The 20,640-nt window shown below is 58.7% G+C and overlaps 1 protein-coding gene across 11 annotated transcripts in view; it reads left to right on the top strand.

Moving 5' to 3' along the window:
• The window catches only part of ARHGEF10L (Rho guanine nucleotide exchange factor 10 like), a 169,982-nt gene that overhangs the window by 40,966 nt on the left and 108,376 nt on the right, over positions 1–20,640 (top strand). For all 11 annotated transcript variants that reach the window (XM_061395356.1, XM_061395293.1, XM_061395362.1 and 8 more), the window contains exon 2: positions 13,684–13,759. In XM_061395356.1, coding sequence (XP_061251340.1) covers positions 13,726–13,759 — 34 coding nt within the window. In that variant the 5' untranslated portion in view covers positions 13,684–13,725. The remainder of the gene's footprint in view (positions 1–13,683; positions 13,760–20,640) is intronic.

Raw genomic sequence — 20,640 nt, 5'->3', positions numbered from 1 at the left:
CCAGGTCCGTCTCTTCCCACAGGTCAGTTGAGGATGCTCCTGGTACGGTGTCAAGTGACAGGCAGGGGCAGCCGCGGCGGGGGAGGCACTGTGAGCTTGTTGCCTGGAGGGGGCTTGCTCTCCCTGAGTTTAGCATTTGGGTTCAAGCAAGGAAAGCAGCCTGATGTCTGTGGCTTTCTGCAGGCCGAGTCTCCGGCCGGGGCTTTGCATAGGGCCCCTCGGCAGCAGGCTGCGAGGCTGCCCCGCCCCGCGACCGCAGCGTTCAGGCGGCTGGACCGTCTTCCTGGCTCCATACACTGGGTTTCGGTGGTCGCCGTGTTTCGCCCCAACTGAGGAAACTCAGCGTCGCTGCCTCCTTTGGGTCCTTCTCCCTGACTGCGACCTTCGCTGCCTCCTTTGGGGCCTTCTTCCTGACTGCGACCCCCCTTTCTGGAATCTTGACCTTTTTTTGTTTGGCTGTTCCTGGTCTTAGTCTCAGCACACAGGGTCTTCGCTGAAACACGCAGGGTCTGCACTGCAACGCACAGAATCTAGTTCCCTGACTGGGGATCCAACCCGGGCCCCCCTGCACGGGCAGCAGAGCCTTTCTCAACACTGGAGCACCAGGGAAGCCCCTGGAGTCTTGACTTTGCAAGGGGCAGGACGCAGGTGGAAACTTTGTGGAGCCGAGTGTTAGCCTCAGGGCCGGGTCCAGCGGTCCCTGAGCTGTCAGTGGGCAGCCCTGGCCCTCAGTGGGGTCACGGCACAGTTAGACGCTGTGAGAGGGGCTGCCCCCTTCTCATCTGGCTCTCACTGGCCCAAGAAGGCTCCTGACGACAGTGATGGGGAGGGCCCGGGGACCACTCAGCTCTGCCTGGGACCCCCTTCTTGTAGACGGGGCTGCTGTCCAGTTAGAGGGAGGTGCTCATTCATTCATTCAACGAACGTCTGTTGAGCACCTACTGAGTTCCAAGCTCTCCTCAAAGCATTTTATGTGAATTATTATCTCAGTTACTGTTGAAGTCGGAGAAGGCAATGGCATCCCACTCCAGTACTCTTGGCTGGAAAATCCCATGGACGGAGGAGCCTGGAAGGCTGCAGTCCATGGGGTCGCTGAGGGTCGGACACGACTGAGCGACTTCACTTTCACTTTTCACTTTCATGCATTGGAGAAGGAAATGGCAACCCACTCCAGTGTTCTTGCCTGGAGAATCCCAGGGACGGGGGAGCCTGGTGGGCTGCTGTCTATGGGGTCGCAGAGAGTCGGACACGACTGAAGTGACTTAGCAGCAGTAGCAGCAACTGTTAAAGTGTTAGTTGCTCAGTACTGTCCGACTCTTTGCAACCCCATGGACTGTAGCCTGCCCGGCTCCTCTGTCCATGGGATTTTCCAGGCAAGCATACTGGAGTGGGTAGCCATGCCCTTCTCCAGGGGATCTTCCTGACCCAGGGATTGAACCTGGGTCCCCTGCATTGTAGCCGGATTCTTTACTGTCTGAGCCAGCAGGGATATCTTATTTAATCCTCATAAAAGCCCTTTGCAGTGGGGATTTTAAGGAAATGGCAATCCATTCCAGTACTATTGCCTGGAAAATCCCATGGACAGAGGAGCCTGGTAGGCTACAGTCGGGGTCGCAAAGAGTCACACACGACTGAGAGACTTCACTTTCACTGTGGAAGAGGGAACCAGGGATAGAATGGTGAAATAACGTCTTTGTGTTATAGTGAGGAGGTGAAGGGCCGGTCACTCCTACCTGGGACTTCCCGGGTGGCTCAGTGGATCAGACTCCGTCTGCCAGCGTGGGGGACGCAGTTTCGATCCCTGGTCTGGGAAGGTCCCTCCTGCTGCGGAGCGACTGAGCCGGTGCGCCAGCACTGTTCGGTGAGTGAGGCCCGCTCTTGGTGCTGTTAACTGCTGAGCCTGAGCCCTGGAGCCCGCAAGCAGCAACTGCTAAGCCCTTGCCCTGGAGCCTGCCCTCTGCAACGAGGAGCCCCTGGGGGGAGAGGCCTGCACTGCGCTGAAGAGCAGCCCTGCTCTGCGCGACTAGAGAAGGTCTGTGCAAGCAGCGAAGACCCGGAGCAACCAGAAATAAACAAGTAAAAACCACGCTTGAGGCCTGATGGCAGCAAAAAGGGGCTCCCAGGGGACACCCTGCAGGGCCGGAGGCAGCCTCAGGGTGGGGAGCCCTGGGTGCAAGGGGCACCTTGCTCCCACCAGGCAGCGGGCGGGCTTGGAGCTCGTGGCGCCCGTGCGGGTTCTGCACCAAGGGCTGTGAGGAGGGGCACAGGCGTCCTCTGCAGGACGGGCGGCGGGCAGCGTCTGAGCTGCCCCACCCACTAGGAGTCCAGTCACAGGTCTGCTGAGCACCGGCCTGGTGTTTGGAACGGTCCCCCCCCCCCCCCCTGCCCCCTGCCTCGGGGTCAGAGTCCGGGCTTTGACTCCCTCCCAGGACAGCAGGCTTCAGGGCCAATCCGTTTCATGGTTGAAACCACCTCCTTTCCCGCCGAGCTCCTCCAGCCCAGCCTCCTCTGCTGTCTGCCCCGAGCCCCAGGCAGCACCTCTGGGAGGCGAGACGTTCACTGCAGGGGTGTGCGGTGATGGATCCCTTGGTCTGTTGAGGAAGAGGCAGGCGCTACAGGGGACAGACGTGGCCGGACGTCTCCACCCGGGGCTTCGTCACGGATCGGCCTCTGATGGCCTTCTTGGCTGTGGATGGATCTCTTTACGTCCCTGGGCCTCAGTTTCTTCCTCTGTAAAATGGGCTGATCCCGTCCCTCGTGGGTGCCCCCCGCTGTTGGGGCTTGGTCGGAGGACGGGCTTTTCTGTGCCTCCCTGGCAGTTGCGGAGGACAGGGAGCTCTGGGAACACACCCACGTCTTCCCTGGGGGAGGCTGTGGAACATATTAAAGGGGCGGCTTGACTCTCAGTGCTGCACCTTGGGGCTGAGGCCTCTGGGTTCCCTGGAGCTCCGCACAGGGCATTTTAGGAGACCCCAGATGTTGCCCAGACAGCTTGCCTCGCCTTGCTGGGGTGGGCTGAGTTATTTTTTAGCTCCGAGTTCTGCACGGGTTATTTCTTCCTGCCCAGAGCTCTCTCTGGGACAAAGTGACAGCCTCTTCACTGAGGGAGGCAAGGCTTGGGCCAGAAGAAGAGGCTGGAGCCAGAGTGGACCCCTGTGGGCTGCGACCGGGAGGCTCCCTCCACGCGGGCAGACTGCCCGTGGGGGCTGTGTGACCCTTCGCGGGAGAGCCAGGCATGTGCCAGGGTCCTTCACCTGCCTGCCAGAGCGGCAAAGGGCTGCAGCCACGGCTGCCTCAGGGTCCTGTCCCCTCTCCCAGCCCCATGCTCCAGACTCACCGGAGCAAGAACCTGGTCTTTGGGGCGCAAGTTTGTAGCAATAGTCCCGCCCACCCCACCCCTCTTCTGATCACCGCCTGACACAGGCCCCGGGCCTCTTCCCAGATGGGTTTTGGGGAGCCGCCTCCTGCACGGCTTGGCCCTGAGTTGTCTGTGCAGTTCTCTGGGGAGGGGCCGTCCTGGCTGAGGCTGGGTTCGGGCGGGCCTGGTGTGGGGGCCCCAGGCCTTGGCCGCCTCTTCCCCACCCCTGAAGGTGGAGGTGGGACAGGCCTCAGGGCTGGCATGGACTGGCCTTCCTTCACTCATGAGCAAGTGTGTGTCGAGGTCTGCTGTGTGCCAGGCGCTGCTCCAGGGCCGTGGATGGAGCGGTGGAAGTAAGCGATCATGTCCACATTCTGGTCCAGTGTAAGCAGCTGGATGTATAGACGCCTGGAGGGTTAAATACCACGAAGACGGGGAAAGCAGAGGCCGAGGACACGGTGTGCCGTGGTCACGCACGTGCTGTTTGAGAAGCGGGTGCTTGGAGGGGCCTCTGAGAGTGGCCTTGAAGCAGAGCCCTGACGCGGTGCAGGCGTTGCCCTTGAGTGTAACTGGGCACGAGTGTTTCAGGCAGAGCAACCAGCTGGTGCAGGGCTTCTCTGGTGATCCAGTGGTTAGGGATCCATCTGCTAATGCAGGAGACACGGGTTTGCCCTCTGGACCGGGAAGATCCCACGTGCCACAGAGCAAGGAAGCCTGGGCTCCACGGTGTTGAACCTATGCTCTGGAGCCTAGGACTACAGCTGCTGAGCCTGTACACCCTAGAGCACGTGCTGCATCAGGGAAGCCACCCCAGTGAGCAGCCCGCACACCGCAGGGAAGAGGAGATCTGGGCAGCAGCGGAGACCTGGCACAGCTGAGAACAAGCAAGCAAAGCCGCCAGTGCGGAGGCCCCGAGGTGGGGCGTGTGGGGGCCTGCACGTGGTCCTGGTGCCTCTGGTGGAAAAGCTGTGGAGAGAGGTAGGCTTTTAAGTCAGGGAGGACGGGGAGGGGCTCATCGGGTGGGGTCTTGTAGGCCAAGGTGAGGAGCCCGGTTTCCACTGTGAATGAAGTAGGCATTTGAGGGTTTGCTCAGAGGAGTGACTCGGCTGCTGGTTGAGAACAGAGTATGTCGGGCGAGGGGTGAAGGGGGAGCAGGAGGCCCGTCAGGGGCTGATGGCCCTCGAGGAGATGGCGCTTTGGAGGGGGTGGTGGAGTGGGAGCCACCGAGGTTGGCGGATGGGAGGCACGCAGGTGTGAGGGGCAGAGGAGCCAGGGCTGGGTCCGAGGGCTTCAGTCCGTGCCTCCGGCATGCTGGGACTGCCCCCAGCTGAGGTGGGATGCTTGGGAGCAGGGAGGGCAGGTGTGGACCCTGGAACGCACCTGCTGAGCAGGCGCACTTCTGGGCAGAAGTCTGGAGCTCCTGGGGAGGTCAGGCTGGCAGTGTGACCGTAGAAGTGGTCTTTAAAACAGAAATGGTAGAGGTGGTCTTCCCACAGAAACGGGGTGTTCCTGGTGGTCCAGTGGTTGAGGATCCACGAGGCCCGGTATCTGGAGGTCCTTGGCCCTTTCTGCAGCTTGGACCGTCCATCCTTTGCCACGTCCCGTCAGATTGGAGTCCGACACTCAGACGGGAGGCCTGGAGTCAAGCCCCTCCGCCTCCTGGTCCCGCCTCGTGTTTCCTGGGTGACTTTGGGAAGTTGCTTCCCCAGCGTGAACCCCAGCTTCCCATCCGTGAATCCGTGAAAAAGACCTTTTGGGCTGTCCTGGTGGCTTAGCTGGTAAAGAATCCGTCCACAATGAGGGAGACCTGGGTTTGATCCCTAGGTCCGAAAGATCCCCTGGAGAAGAGAAAGGCTACCCACTGCAGTATTCTGGCCTGGAGAATCCCATGGACTGTGTAGTCCATGAGGTCTCAAAGAGTCAGACACGACTGAGCGACTTTGACTTTTCACTTTTTCCAGCCTGGAAATGCTCTGCTGATGGTATGAGTATTCTAGAGTTACACTGGTACTAAATTGCCCGCGAGGTGGGCTTTGGATGGAGAAACTGAGGAGCAGAAAGGTGAAAGGGTGGTGCAGAGTCCGTGCTTCCAAGTGTGTGTGCAGGGCCCCATCGCGTGGGCCGCCCAGGATGTGACCAAGGATGCAGAATGCTCCGATCAGCAGTTTTTCACCTGGCCCTGTAGCCTGGGGCCTCCTGCCTGAACTGGCTTGCTGGAGACAAAGGGGTTAATGTGCTGGAGGCAGGAGTGGGGGGGCACCTGGAGGAGGAGGAGGGGGAGAAAGAAGGGGAGAAAGAAGGGGAGGGGCTGTTCTGGGGGCTGTGCTGGCTCTGGTTTCCTAGCAACAGCCCCCACGAGTCCCTGCCGCCAGGGGCCCAGTGGGATCCTCTGCCCGGTGGCCCCCTTTGGGTGACTGCCCCCCACCGGTCCTGCCTGGGGATCCTGGACCCAGAGCACGCCCAGGAGGTCAGTGCAGGGAGAGGGGACGCTCATCCGGGGCCGGGACAGGGCCTCCATTGTCCGAGGCTCAGCCACTGGCCAGCCGCACCCCTGCCCGCGGCAGGAAGCCCATTGAGCGGCCTGGCCCCCGGCGGGCAGGGAGCGGAGCTGGAGCTGCTGTGCCTCCAGCACTCGAGGCTCCTGCCCGTCACCCCTGCCCTCAGCCACAGCCCGTCTCCGTGATGCCCGGTCTGCGCTGCCCTCCCGTGAGAGCTGCCCTGGGCCTCCCCTCCCGCAGCCCAGGGACTCGGCTCAGAGCGTCTCTCTCTCCGCCCCGTTTTCCTTGCCGGTTGTGGGAGCCCAGTTGGGCAGGGGATCTGGTGCACGGCAGTGCTCAGGAGACACCCGCGATGACCACTTCCAAGGCGATCGCTGTGTGATCTCATGGGTGGCGAGGGTTCTGGAGGTCAGGCCGGGCGTTCTTGTGTTCGGGCAGCCTGGTCTCTGTGGAGCGATCAGCAGGATGGGGCAGTGGGAGCCCCGGGAAGGAGACTGAAGTCTGTGAAGGCCCCTCGGGCACCGTCAGACGTCTTTCTTCCTGCACCGGCGTCTGACGGGCGACGAGAAGCAGAGGGTGAGTGCCTGCCTGGGTCTAGCCGGGAGGGCGAGCTGCAGGTTCAGTGTCTGGAGCTGGTCTCTGTGGCCCCAGCGGAGCACAGTCCATGCGTCTCATCGCGCTCTGTCCGGGGCTCTGAGCCCTGGACGTGTCCTTCTCGCTGTCGCCCTGCCTGTGTTTTCTCGGCTAAGCCCCGTCTCTCCAGAGCCCCGCGAGCCAGCGCCCTGCACGGTCTGCAGCCGGGGGTGCTGCGTGCGCTGTCCTCCCGGCCTTGGTCCTTCTGGGCAGAGGACCCCCGGGGCAGCGGAGGTTGTCAGCCGGGCCGGGCCCCCTCCCGGGGCAGGGGCACCCCAGCCCCCGGGCTCCTCGGTGAGGTGCCCTGGGCAGATGCAGGCCCTCGGCTCTGTTCAGTGAGTGCGTCTCCACGGTGGGCGGTTTGCCGGTCCCGCTGCAGCCCCTGAGAGGAAAGGAAGAGGCCAGCCTAGGCAGGGAGACAGTTCCGACGGGGCCGGCAGGCGTCCCGGGGTCACCTGTGCTCCTTGAAAGCAGCCTTTCTCTGGCGGCACACGTGAGCTCCCAGTTCAGGATTGCGAGCCAGAGTGCAGGGCTGGGGGCTTTCTGGCCACGCCACGCAGCACGTGGGGGCCTGGTTCTCTGACCCTCGGCCCCTGCCTTTGAAGCGTGGAGTCTTAGCTGCCGGACCCCTAGGGAAGTGCCCCCCGCAACAGGTCTTTTTAGTTTTCTGTAAAACATTACTTTGGCTGTGTTGGCCTCTGTTGCCGTGTGCGGGCCTTCTCTGGTCATGGTGGGCTGGGCTCGTCACTGCGGCCCCCAGGCGTCTCCTTGCTGTGGCTTCTCTTTGGCGCACGGGCTCTGGGGTGTGTGGGCTCAGAAGCTGTGGCTGGGTTTGGCTTAGTTGAGTGAGCTCAGGGCTTGTGGTGCAGGGGCTTAGTTGCCTCGAGGTACGTGGAATTTTCCTGGACCGGGGATCAAACTCGCGTCTCCTGCCTTGGCAGGCGGACTCAACCAGTGGACGTCCAGGGAGGTACCCTCTCCCCCGCCAACACGCACAGGTATTTTTTTAAACCAAGCTTGGGAAACACTGCATAAGATGAGTCTGGGGAGGCCTCGCAGAGGAGCAGGGTCTGGGTTTTAAAGGTTGAGTAGGATTTTGCTTATTGGCTCTGAGAGGTCTCACTGGAGGGAATAAACAGACCAAGCAAAGACCCAGAGACGCAGAACAAGTGGGCTCAGGGATGGGCCTGAAGCTGGAGCTCTCAGGCCAGGCCCGGGAGCTGCTGAGATGAGAGAGAGTGGCGGAGAGTTGGCGGGGGGCAGGGGGGAGCGGGGGAGGGGTTGGGTTTCATTTTGAGGTGACAAGGAAGAGCCTGAGGGTGTGTATTTTGGGACAGCCGCTGTGATGGCAGAGTTGGGGGGGTGGGCCGGGCTCACAGCTGACAAGGGCTGAAAGCGAGCGTGGCCCCCGGAGGGTGTGGCCGCAGCAGGACCCCCCGCCCCCAACCGCGTCTCACCTCCAGTCCAGCACTTTCTTCCTGGCTTCCAGGCGCTGGACACGGTGCCTCTGAGGCCAGAGTTGCGGGCGAGGCCGGGCCAGAGCCTGGCCCTTGTTTGGCTGTGTGGGACGGGCTGGCGTCTCCCCTTCCTCTGGCGAGTCTGCAGCCCACCCTCCCCTCCCCAGCTGCACTCTCCCTCCAGCGTCCAGCCTTCCCGGTCCTCACCCTCCTGGCCTGATTTGTGACGATCAGAGAGGCTTGCTTGTGTGCTTCTCTCGGCCTCATTTGGGCAAGTGGATGGGGCCAGTCAGTGGCGTGGGAGGTGGGAGAGGATCCAGTACTACAGAGCCCGCCTGCCAGCGCAGAGACGTTAGAGACCCGGGTTCGATCCCTCGCTTGGGAAGAGCCCCGGAGGAGGGCCTGGCAATCCCTCCAGTATTCTGGCCTGGAGAAGCCCAAGGACAGAGGAGCCTGGCAGGCTACAGTCCATGGGGTCGCAGAGTTGGACACGACTGAGCGACTTAGCACGCATGGCCAGTTTCAAGAGCTAGTGAGGAGGGCCTGGTGCAGGCAGCCCGGAGGATGACTTCCTGTGACCTTGAACTCTAGAGGAAGGACAGACTGACAAGGCTTTGCTTAAATTAGAGCCGGGAAGACACCTGCTGTGGCGAGCAGGGCTGCTGAGGGTGGAGGCAAGTGTGAATCCGGCTGCTCTCGGGGTTCCGGTCGCTGAACTTGACCTGCTTGGTGGGCACACCCAGAGCTGGGCTGGTCCTTTGCTTCTCTCTCTGCCTGAATGAACTTGAGAAGCGCTGCCTGGGGGCTTCCCTGGCAGTCCAGGGGCTAAGACTCCGAGTTCCCAATACAGGGGGCCCAGGTTCGATCCCTGGTCAGGGAGCTGGATCCCACGTGCCGAAACTAAAGATCCTGGTGCTGCAACAGAGACCTGGTGCAGCCAAATAAAATATTAACAAACAAAAATAAATATTAAGCACAGCCTGCTTCTGGCCATTCTGTGCGGCATCACTAGGAAGAGCCGTGTTCAGGGGGCCTGCCTGCCTGTCCAGTGCTGGTGGTCGTTTTGAGAGAGCGATGACCCCCAAGAGCAGAAAGTCTCCTCTAACCCCCACCCACGCGGAGGGCTGTGAACGGCACCGTGACAACAGTGGCTGGGGCGCCGGGAGCTACACCCGCCCGCACCGCAGCCCCGGGCTCAGGAGCACAGGGTTTCCATGGGGTGGGCGGGGGAGAGGCTAGATTTTAACGGTGGCAAGTGGCGGAGCTGGGGTGTGAACTCTGATCGACCAATGGGTTCCACCCTTTCCGCGCCGCCTTGAAGCTACTGTCTGCTCTGACCTGTGATGTTATTTAGCCTTTTTAAAAATGAGAATGCTTGGGGCGTCCCTGGCTGCCCAGTGGTTAGGACTTTGAATCCACAGTGGTGGCTGGGGGCCTGATCCCAGGTCAGGGAGCTCAGAGCCGAGATGTTCATGGCCAAAAAACCAAAACATGAAAGAGAAGCAATGTCGTAACAAATTCAATGGACTTTAAAAATGGTCCACATCAAAAAAAATCTTTAAAAAATGAGAACGCTTATCTTCATCTTCCCTCCTTGTAATGCTCACTGTAGAAGAGCTCGAAAACTCAGAAAAATGGAAAGAAAGTGGGAAGAAAACCTGTGGAACCCTGCCGCCCTCGCGAGCGCTGTTCATCCCCTTCGCGCGTTTCCTCCTGTCCTCTCCCTCCCTGCGCTTCAGGAGCCCACTGGGAGTCCCTGGATGTGGGCGATCCCAGCCGCTCTTGGTCTTCAGTCGACTTCCCTCCCCAGCCAGGCCGCCTCTTCTGCCAGAGACCACCCGGCAGGAGGGTTCTGGGTCGCTTTTCAGAGAGAAGCCTCGTATTAGGGGCATTGCAGCTCAGCCTCCCACCCTGAAGCTTCCAGGCCACACACAGCTCAGGGGAGACGTTTAAAAACTAATCAAGGAAGTAGCCAAGCAACCCCGCCTGCTTCTTCCACACGTTCACACCTACGCCCCGCTCCTGGCCCTGCCAGCCTGTGGCGTCCTCCGGGCGGGGGCCGTCCTGCCCACTTTACGGAGATGTGGCCCGAAGCTCTGGGAGGCCAAGGGGAGGCCTGGGGTCCCACTGTGCGGCTGAGGTGAAACCCCTCCTGCAGATGGATCTGACTTCGCCCAGGTCCCCGCAGCTTGAAGCCCTCGGGTTCCCCCCTGAGCCTTCCCCAGGGTCTCTTGCACTCCTGGGGCACGGGATCCAGACCCCCGGTCCAAGCCACTGGCCCCGTTTTGGTGGTGACATCAAAAACGGGCATCTTGGCACCGACCGAGCCTGCCAGGGCTCTGAGGCTGAGCTTGGGTGCTGCTGGGAGCCCTGTGGGCCAGGTACCAGGACCCCAACTTTATAGGCGAGGACACTGAGGCTCAGCTCACTTGCCAGTGGGGAAGACACTTCCAGCCTGGGTCCCAAGGCAGAGCTTGGTCATCACAGCCTGTGCCCTGGATGCTAATGACAGCCAAAGAACGGTGGGTCCGAAGGACCCTTCCAAGAGTGTTACCTGTATTTAATCTTAATTTTCTTAAGGACCCCATGAAGTTGGTCCTTTTTAATCCCCATTTTGCAGATGAATAAACTGAGGCCCAGAGGTGGTGTTAAATAGCTCATCCGAGTATGATAGCCCCTGAGCAGTGGGGCCTAGGCGGTATTGGGTAGCTAGCCTTGAACTCTTGGCTGGCTGCTGTGCCAGGAGGGTCTCTCGCAGGGCCCCTGGCTGCTCTGAGCCTGCCCTCCTCACTCACTCACCCTGAGCCCTGGCACACATGTGCAGAATGATCGCCACAGGCTCTGGGTGTGCCGGGGGCTTGCTGGTGTGTGTCCTTGCCTGGGGAAGAGAGAAGGGAAAACAGATGTCTGTCTGGCTGCTCGAGTTAATCATCGCGCCTTGGGCTGTGTGCGGGGTCGCTTCATTGTCTGACGTTTGCGACCTTATAGACGGTAGCCCACCAGGCTCCTCTGCCCGTGGACTTTCCCAGGCAAGAGTACTGGAGTGCCATTTCCTCCTCCAGGGCATCTTCCCAACCCAGGGATCGAGCCCACATCTCTTAAATCTTCCCCAGCCCTTTGCTGAGCGTTTTCAGCGTGGGACTGAACGACGCGGTCACGCACTCTGTGGAGATCAACTGGCTTTTAATCAGAGTGAAAAGTGCGGTTCTCTGACCCTGCCCATCCCGCCTAGGAGGGTGCCCCACAGGTTCACGCATCCATGGCTCAAGGCCAGGTGTGTGGAGAACCGATTATAGCACCAAAGCCTGGAAACAACCTCAGCGTCCACTCAGGGATTGTGTCAATCATGCCGGACGCCCGCCCCCAGCACTCTGCAGGCATTAACGCGAGACTCATGTCTATGTACTCTGCTGTTCTGAAATGACCTTGGAGCTTCTCCAGCAGAAGCAGCGGTTGCGAGGGCTCCCCGGGTGATGCAGCGGCTGTCTGCTGTCCCCCTGCGGGGCTTGCGGGTTCAATCCCTGGCTGGGGGGCTCCTGATAGACCCCCACATACTGCACGTGGCCAAAAAGGAGGAGCTGCTGAGTGAAGTCAACCAGACAGGGGAAGACAGTTATGTAATGTCACTCATATGTGAAATCTTAAAAAACTGACACAAATGAATTTTTTTACAAAACAGACGTAGATAGCAAACTTACGATTATCAGAGGGGAAAGCGGGGTGGACGGAAAGATCAGGAGTTTGAGATTGACGCGGTGCTGCGTGTAAAACGGGCTTCCCTGTGGCTCAGGGGCAGAGTCCGCCTGCACCCAGAAGACGATGCAGGAGACGTCGGTTCCATCCCTGGGTCGGGAAGATCCCCTGGAGGAGGAAATGGCTACCCACTCCAGTACTCTTGCCTGGAGAATCCCAGGGACAGAGGAGCCTGGTGGGCTACCGTCCGTGGGATCGCCAGGAGTTGGACCCGACTGAGTTGACTTAGCGTGCACGCACGTGTATTAAATACATAAACAATCTGTATAGCACAGGGAACCGTTCGATACTGTGTAAAAAGCTATAATGGAAAGAATCTGAAAGCGAATAGGTGTGTGTGTAAATGTACACACACACGGAGTCACTTTGCTGCACACTGGGGCATTGTGAATAGACCGTGTGTGTGCCAAGTTGCTCAGACGTATCTGACTCTGTGCGACCCCGTGGACAGTACTCCGCCAGGCTCCTCTGTCCATGGGATTCTCCAGGCAAGAATACTGGAGTGGGTGCCATTTCCTCCTCCAGGGCGTCTTCCCGACCTGGGCATTGAGCCCACATCTCTTAAGTCTCCTGTATTAGCAGGTGGGTTCTTTACCCCTAGTGACGCCCGAGAAGCCGTAAATAAACCTCAATTTTTAAAAAAGTGGTTTTACCACAGGGTATGCAGTGTGCTTCCTTCTGCATAAAGCAAGGCATTTATACAGATGAACAGGCTGGTGCACGCACGGCACAGTCCTGGAAGGATTCATAGAAACGGGTCGCAGCGATCACTCCTGGGGAACCTGAGAGACTGCCTTCTCATGGTCAGCTCAGCCTCTGTGTTGTTTGGACTTTGAGAGAAGTGGAGCACTGTGGTTATAATTGAGCACACGTGGGGGTCCACGGACCGGGTTCACACCCTGGCTCTGCCGCTCACTATGTGTGATCTTGGGCTGCTTTACTTCTCCCCTCTGGGCCTCACTTTTGTCCTAATTTGGATGAATAGATATTAATATTTGTAAAGCGCTCAGAATAAGGTCTGAGGTAGAGTAGGCACTGCATAGATGTTTGCTATTATTAATCAATTGCTATTTACATGCATTCTACTTTTATTTAGGAAGCCAGCTAATGTAAACAGAGGCTTTAGGATTGGAACGGAAAACAGGCAGGCAGCCAGAGTGCGGCAGGCCCTGATGAGAAAGGAGGGTTTGGAGCTCTCCCTCAGGGCCGAGCCCCTCTTCCACAGGGACATCTAGACGAAGTGCCCCCGGCTCAGACTCGGTGCAGAGAGGGAGCAGGGAGAGCTTGGTGGGCGCGCCTGGCAAGGTTGCTCCAGGGTCCTGTAAGCCCAGAGGAGGCTCTGGCGGCTCGGTCGCGGGCTCCTCCACTGCCAGGCCTGGAGATACTGCCCCCCTGCTCCGAGCACTTAGGGTTCCGCCCTGATCTGGAGCCACCCGCCTCCACAAAGCCCTTTCCTTCCCTCACACCCACATGCCTGCCGGCCAAGCTCGGGGGTGGCGCAGGGGGAGACAGAGAGAGAGTAGACGGCCTTCGATGGGGCCTGTGGGGCGGGGGTGGCCCCAGGGCACCCGTGGTGACCGGGTAGCGAGAAGCAGGAAGCATCCGGCCCTCACCCGTGACCCTTCAGGCTGATCCGGTTCTGGAACACGGGGGCTGAGCATGATCCTGGCGTCCAAGGCTGGAGCTCCCCTGCCAGCCAGAGGGGCCACCTGCGAGCCCAGCTCGGCTGCGTGGGCTGGGCACAGGGAGGCCTGGGCCGGCAGGGCCTCTAGGGTGGTGGGTGGCCATCCTGCAGCTGCTGGTCTCTCTGCAGGTTAATGATTCACCGTGCTCGCGCCATCCTGGGCTCCCGAAGCTGCTGGGAAATGGGCTGAGAGCGGCCGGCTGGCGTGCACCCGTCGGTCGCGAGCTGGTGACCCCTCTCTGTGGCTGGAACTTTGGCCTTGAACGCCCTCTAATCAGATTCCTGGCCTTCTTTTCACAGGCGAGCAGCTAGACAGTGCTGGTCTGAGCTGGGTCCCGTCTGATGGCTTCCTCCCGTCCTCTGCAGGCTGCCGCAGGTACAGTCCTCTCGTCTGGTGTCCCGCCCAGGGCCTCTGACCCTGGATGTGAATCTGGCCCCGCTCACGGTTAGCTGGGTGCCTTGGACCAGTGGCCTCTGCAACAGGGAAATAATGGGAAGTGGGCTCTGGGCGGGGGTTGCAGACTCTTCGCCTGTCCACCTGAGGGCCCCTGGGGAGATGAGCAGAACCCCTGGGACTGTGGCGTCCTCGGGGGTAAAACTAAGAACTGAGAGCAGGAGGTAGGGGCTGGGGGTGCTGCCCATCCATCTCCATCTGCTGAGGTTCCAAAGCCAGGCCGTCTGGCCATGGTGGGGTGGCCAGAGTCGGCAAAAAAAAAAAAAGGAAAAACACATACTTATGCTGAAAAAATTTTTTCATAGAAATTCAGTTTGATGTCCTGTATTTTTACGTGGCGATCCTAACACTGGGGCCTCGGACAGTGCCGGTAGATCTGGACCCTGGAGGAGCTGGGCTCGAGGCCGTCTGTCCCGCTGGGCCCGGCCTCCCGTCCTCTTGTTCTTCCTGGGGGCGGCCAACGGCAGAATGGTAACAAGCAAGGGCTGCTTCTCGAGTCCAACCAGCCCAGTGGCTTGGTGTCTGTCTGGCTGTCTCATCGCCCACAAGCATGGTGTTAGTAACGACAGCCTCTCACATGTGATTGCAGGGTTTAGGAACAGGTGGGGCTCCAGCGTGTGCTAATCAATGGCTCACTGCCTGGGACATGTCATCACTGGGGCGTCAGCAGGACCGGCTGCCCGTGCCCCCCTCTGGGCCCCGGGGCCGAGCCCAGGAGGAATCTCTTCCCCCTTGAGCCTCCATGTCCTTCTCCGCAGGGTAGGGGACCAGTGTGGTGGGCCCGCCTCCTCTGTAGCGTGGGCTGAATTCCTGGGTCCCGGCCCCCTGGACTCGCTGGGGGCTCACTGGGGTTGGCTCTCTGGAGAAGGGGAACGTCCAGGAACATCAGAGGTGTGCATGGCTCCCTCCAGTCCTGCCGTCTGTCTGGGTGGGGAGAGCTCAGTTCAGCTCTCAGTCACCCAGGGATGGGCTGTCTGACTTTCCTTCTGATAAGGCGCCCCAGCTAGTTGGCTGGGTCCCAGGATCCTGGGAACAGAGTCTGGGGAAAAGGGCATTTCCTGATTCATGGCCATGGCTTTGGGTTCCAGGATGTCCCCGCTCCCCGTCATCGGCACCCTGCACCCTTTCTCCTCTACACCGAGGGGCCAGACGTGCAAACTGAGAGCAGGACTACTTTATGATGAAATCAATTCAGTTTCATTAAGCAAACATTTGCTGGGCGTATCTGATGCGCAGGCTGATACCTGGTGGAAGCAGGCTCTTGGCCACTCTCCGATTCTCTGAGCGCTTCGCACCGTCTTCCCAGATAAATTCAAATCCCCCCACCTCCTTGCAGCCGTGTTCTCACCCCGTCATCCTCAGTCGCGTCTTCGCTTTGACTGGGCCACTCACTGTTGTTCTCCGCTCCTGCTGTGGCCCTGGCCGCCCCCCAGCCTGAGCCTGTCAGGCCCTTGCTCACCCTTTCAGGCCCTGTGCAGGGGCAGCCTGGTGCCAAAGCTGTGCCCCAGGCCCTGGCAAGCTCAAGCCCCCTCCTCTGTTTAGCACTGGCTCAGCCTTCGGGGTTTCATGTTCTTCTCTGGTCAGCCCTTCCTGCCTCAGCCTTCGGGGCTTTATGTTCTTCTCTGGTCAGCTCTTCCTGCCTCAGCCTTGACACTGAGGCACTGCGTCTTACTTTTGTCCAATGTTCTGGCCCAGGGGCTCCTGGGACAGTTCACTGGATACTGTACAGTCTCTATGGTCTGACCAGTCCATCCTAAAGGAAATCAGTCCTAAATATTCATTGGAAGGACTGATGCTAAAGCTGAAACTCCAATAGTTTGGCCACCTGATGCGAAGAACTGACTCACTAGAAAAGACCCTGATACTGGGAAATATTGAAGGCAGGAGGAGAAGGGGACGACAGAGGATGAGACGGTTGGATGGCATCACCAACTCGATGGACATGGGTTTGGGTGGACTCCGGGGGTTGGTGATGGACAGGGAGGCATGGCGTGCTGCGGTTCATGGGGTCACAAAGAGTCAGACACGACTGAGCGACTGAACTGAACTGAACTGAACTGATAGATTGCTGGGCTGACCGAGGCAATTTGTATTTTCTTAATTTAGCATTTACTTGCTGCATCGGGTCTTAGCTGCGGCCCGCGGGCTTTCTGTCGCATCGGGCAGGAGCCTCTGCTGTGACACGTGGACTCAGTCACGTGGCTCACGGGCTTAGCTGCTCTGCAGCACGTGGGAGCTTAGTTCCATGACCGGTTCCCTGCATCTACAGCACTGCCGTGTGGACTCTCACCCACTGGACCACGAGGGAAGTCCTGCTGTTTGTACTTAGGTGGTCCAGTAAAGAATCAGCCTGCCAATGCAGGAGACCCAGGAGATGCTGCTTCGACCTCTGGGTGGGGAAGATCCCCTGGAGGAGGGCATGGCAACCCACTCCAGCATTCTTGCCTGGAGAATCCCTTGGACAGAGGAGCCTGGGGGGCCACAGTCGTAGGGTCACAAAGAGTCAGACACGGCTTAGCAAGGGAACCACAACAACAACAAAGAGAGAAAATACAAAAGTAACCTAAGTCCCCGGACACAGCCTGGGGGCTGGGTCGCCTGGGGCTGGGCCTGGTCTGTGGATGGGGAGGCGGTCTCCACCCCACCTGGGGTCAGAGCCTGGGCTATATGACTCAAAGCGATAATAACAGTCATCACGATAATGACTGGGGCTTCCCCGACGGCTCAGTGAGTAAAGGCTCTGCCTGCAATGCAGGAGACACAGGAGATGCGGGTTGATCCCTGGGTTGGGCAGATCCCCTGGAGGAGGAAATGGCAACTCACTGCAGTGTTCTTGCCCGGAGAATCCCACGGCGAGGAGCGTGGAGGCCTGCAGTCCAGAGGGTCGCACAGGCCCAGACACGACTGAGTGAGTGAGCACAGCGATAATGGTGATGGTGCAGCGACGGTGATGGTGAGCAGAGCCGCCATCGTGAGGAGCTCGCGTTCAGCCCACGAGGCCGGGCTCCCGGGGCGTCTAGTGTGCCCGTCCATCCGCCCTCCCAGCGCTCTGTCAGCCAGCTACTCCTGCTGTTCGCATTTGATGGACCAGGAGGCTGCAGCCCGAGGGTGAGATAACGCGGCACTCACACAGCAGCCAGTACATAGGAGAGCTGGGGTCTGAACCCAGGCTAGTCACTGCAGTGATGCAGGCTGCGTGCAAAGGGAATCCTCCCCACTGTCCGCCCAGCAGACTCAAGTGGGCAAGACCGTGGGCCCTGAAGCTTCCTTGGTCAGGACAGGTCTGACTCTGGCAGCCCAGAAATAGTAGTGGGCAGGGACTTCGTGGTCACTTATTCCAGTATTTTTAAAAATAACTTTTTGTATTTATTTATTTTCGGCTCTGCTGGATCTTCATGGCTGTGCTGGCTTTCCTCTAGTTAGTTAAGGCGAGCTGAGGCCACTTCCAAGTTTTGGCATGTGGGCATCTCATTTTATTTTATTTATTTCTTTATTCATGGCTGTGCTGGTCATCCTTGCAGTGCGGGCTTTTGTCTGGTTAAGGCAAGCCGAGGCCACTCCCAAGTTTTGGCGTGTGGGCATCTCATTTTATTTTATTTTATTTATTTCTTTATTTATGGCTGTGCTGGTCGTGCTTGCAGTGCGGGCTTTTGTCTGGTTAAGGTGAGCCGAGGCCACTCCCAAGTTTTGGCATGTGGGCATCTCATTTTATTTTATTTATTTCTTTATTTATGGCTGTGCTGGTCGTGCTTGCAGTGCGGGCTTTTGTCTGGTTAAGGCGAGCCGAGGCCACTCCCAAGTTTTGGCGTGTGGGCATCTCATTTTATTTTATTTTATTTATTTCTTTATTTATGGCTGTGCTGGTCGTGCTTGCAGTGCGGGCTTTTGTCTGGTTAAGGCGAGCCGAGGCCACTCCCAAGTTTTGGCGTGTGGGCATCTCATTTTATTTTATTTATTTCTTTATTTATGGCTGTGCTGGTCGTGCTTGCAGTGCGGGCTTTTGTCTGGTTAAGGCGAGCCGAGGCCACTCCCAGGTTTTGGCGAGTGGGCATCTCATTTTATTTTATTTTACTTATTTCTGCATTCACACCTGTGCTGGTCGTCCTTGCGGTGCGGGCTTTTCTCCAGTTGCGGTGCACAGCTTCTCCCTGCAGGGCCTTCCCTTCTTGCGGAGCACAGGCCCTCTCGGGCTTCAGCAGTTGTAGGTACCGAGGCTTCGTTGCTCTTGGCATCTTCCCAGGCCAGCGATGGAGCCCATGTCCCCCACATTGGCAGGCGGATTCTCAACCACGGGACCACCAGGGGTGTCCTGGGCCCCTCATCGCGGTGGCTTCTCTGGTCGGGGAGCGCCGGCTCTAGGGCGCACAGCAACACGTCAGCAGTTGCTGTGCAAGGGCTCAGTAACGGGCTCCCGGGCTCCAGAGCACAGGCTCGGTAGTTGTGGCTTGCGGGCTCGGTTGCTCCATGGCACGTGGGATCTTCCCGCACCAGGGTCTGAGTCTGTGTCCCCTGCACCGGCAGGCAGATTCTTATCACTAAGCCACCGGGAAGCCCTTTTCCAGGATTTTTTAAAATCGTCTAAAATTGCAGCCCACAGACCTGCCAATAGGAGCGTACGTGTGCATTCACCAAGTCCTTATTCCGTGCCTGTCACGTGCTGGGCACAGTACCAGATACTGGGGGTATGACAGTGAGTGAAACACCCGCCCAGGAGGCGTGCGCTCTAGTAGAGGAGACAGACAGAAAGACAGGGAAAAGTACAGCCTGCCATGTGCTGATCAGGGCCGCAGAGACAAGAGAAGAAGACAAGGCACGTCAGGAGCCCAGGTGCCATTGTGGGCAGTTCTGGTCCCCGGGACCCTCGGGAGGTGACAGGTTGTAAATAGACCTGGAGGCCCCCGAGGGCGGGAGCTGCTCCCTGGGGCAAGGGCAGCCTGGACCCCAGGACTGAGGTGCAGAGATCCAGAGGCAGTAGCAGAGCGGACGCCTGCGAGGCCCAGCGAGGACGGCCACACGGCTGCGGGGAGTGAGCAGAGGAGGGCGTCAGGAGCGTCTGCGCTACGCACTGTATGGATGTGTGTGCTGTGTGCGTAAATCCAGAACGGAAGTGTCGACAGCAACATCAAAAGTAAAACCACGTGTGAATTTTTTACCAGTGTGGTGGTGGCTGAGTCGTCAGGTCAGGTCTGACTCTTGCTATGCGATGGGCTGTAGCCCGCCAGGCTCCTCTGTGCGTGCAGTTCTCCAGGCAAGAATCCTGGAGTAGGTTTGCCGTTTCCTTCTGCAGGGATCTTTCCAACCCAGGGATCGAACTCAGGTCTCTTGTGCTCAGGCGGGTCTCCTGCGTTGCAGGCGGATTCTTTACCGACTGAGCCACCAGGGAAGCCTATTAGTATTATAAAATTTTAAAAAAGATCTTCAGTAAGCAGTTCATAAAGCAAAAAGCTTCCAGGGAGCCCCCTAATTGATTTTATGACCCCCCAGTGGGTTGAGAACCGTTTGAAGGTTACTAATTTGGCCTCTGGCCCAGCTTCTGGATCTCCTCCTGAATTCAGCATCACGGGGCCAAGAGTGCAGGGGGCTCAAGAGGGACTTCCAGGAGGCCACTGGGCTGAGCGGAGAGGGAACCAAGGCAGATCAGGGTTCAAACCTGGCTCCCCACTTTCAGCTGGTGCCCGGAGGCTTCGCCTCACCTTGAGAAGTCTCTGAGGCCTCGTGTAAAGCGGGGGTGGTTGGGAGGCTTCGGCAAGAGTCACGTGGGCTCATCGCAGGCCCTGAGTGTCTGCTTCTCCACCTCTGGGGAGGAGCTCATACCCCTGGCCACGTCACCGCCCAGAGGAGTCCACTCTGATGGCCTGGGCCTTAGGGTCCCCGCAGCTCCCAGGAGCAGGGGCTGCATCCCCACCTCAGTTGGTCTTGTTTCGGTCATCACCCCCGGGAGTCAGGGAAGGAGGGTGAGCTCCGGCTTTCTACTGTGCTCACACAGCGGAGGAAGGGGCTGCTGCTTCTTTTTTCATTAAGACTTTTTTTTGATGTGGACCATTTTTCAAAATGTTTTTATTGAATTTGTTATAATATTGCTTCTACATTTTTATGTCCCCCCCACCTTTGGTCACATGGCATGTAGCATATTAGCTCCCTGAGCAGGCATCGAACCCACACCTCCTGCATTAGAAGGCAAAGTCTTAGCCACTGGACCCCAGGGAAGTCCCGGAAGGGGCTTTTTGAATTTCATACACTTGCACCTAAAACATTCTGCTCTGGAAACCCCCCCAGTCACTGTGGATTTTTGGATTTTTCTGGTCAGAGAGACTACCAGAATCAGATACGCCCGTCTGTCCATCTGCTGGTCTGTCCACTTGCCTCTCTGCTCCATCCCCCTCCCCACCCACTTGCTTATCGAGACATCCATGGACAATCCTGTCCTCGAGGATGTCGGGCTGGGAGGGGCAGAAAGCCCAACAACAGGTGTCATTGTGTAACACATACCGGGCAGTGTGCCAAGCACTGCATCTACTCAAGCGTTCTCCACTGGGGGCAGTTTCGTCCCCCGGGGGACATTTGGCTGGCAATGTCTGCAGACACTTTCGGTTGTCACAGCTGGAGGCCAGAGGCCAGAAAGGCTGGTACACCTCCTGTAGTGGCCCCAACACAGAGACCTCGCAGCCTGGACACGAGGCTGAGAAACCCTGACCTACATCTCGGGTCCCATTCACGTCAGCTTTATAAGGTAGGTGCCCTTTCATCCTCTGCTCTATAGGGGAAGAGACTAAGGTTCAGAGAGGTAAAAGGCTCTCAGACAG

Source organism: Bos javanicus, chromosome 2 (genome assembly GCF_032452875.1).
Source record: "Bos javanicus breed banteng chromosome 2, ARS-OSU_banteng_1.0, whole genome shotgun sequence".
Taxonomy (NCBI): Eukaryota; Metazoa; Chordata; class Mammalia; order Artiodactyla; family Bovidae; genus Bos; species Bos javanicus.
Note: the sequence above shows the minus strand (reverse complement) of the source record. Positions and strands in the feature narration are given on the sequence as shown.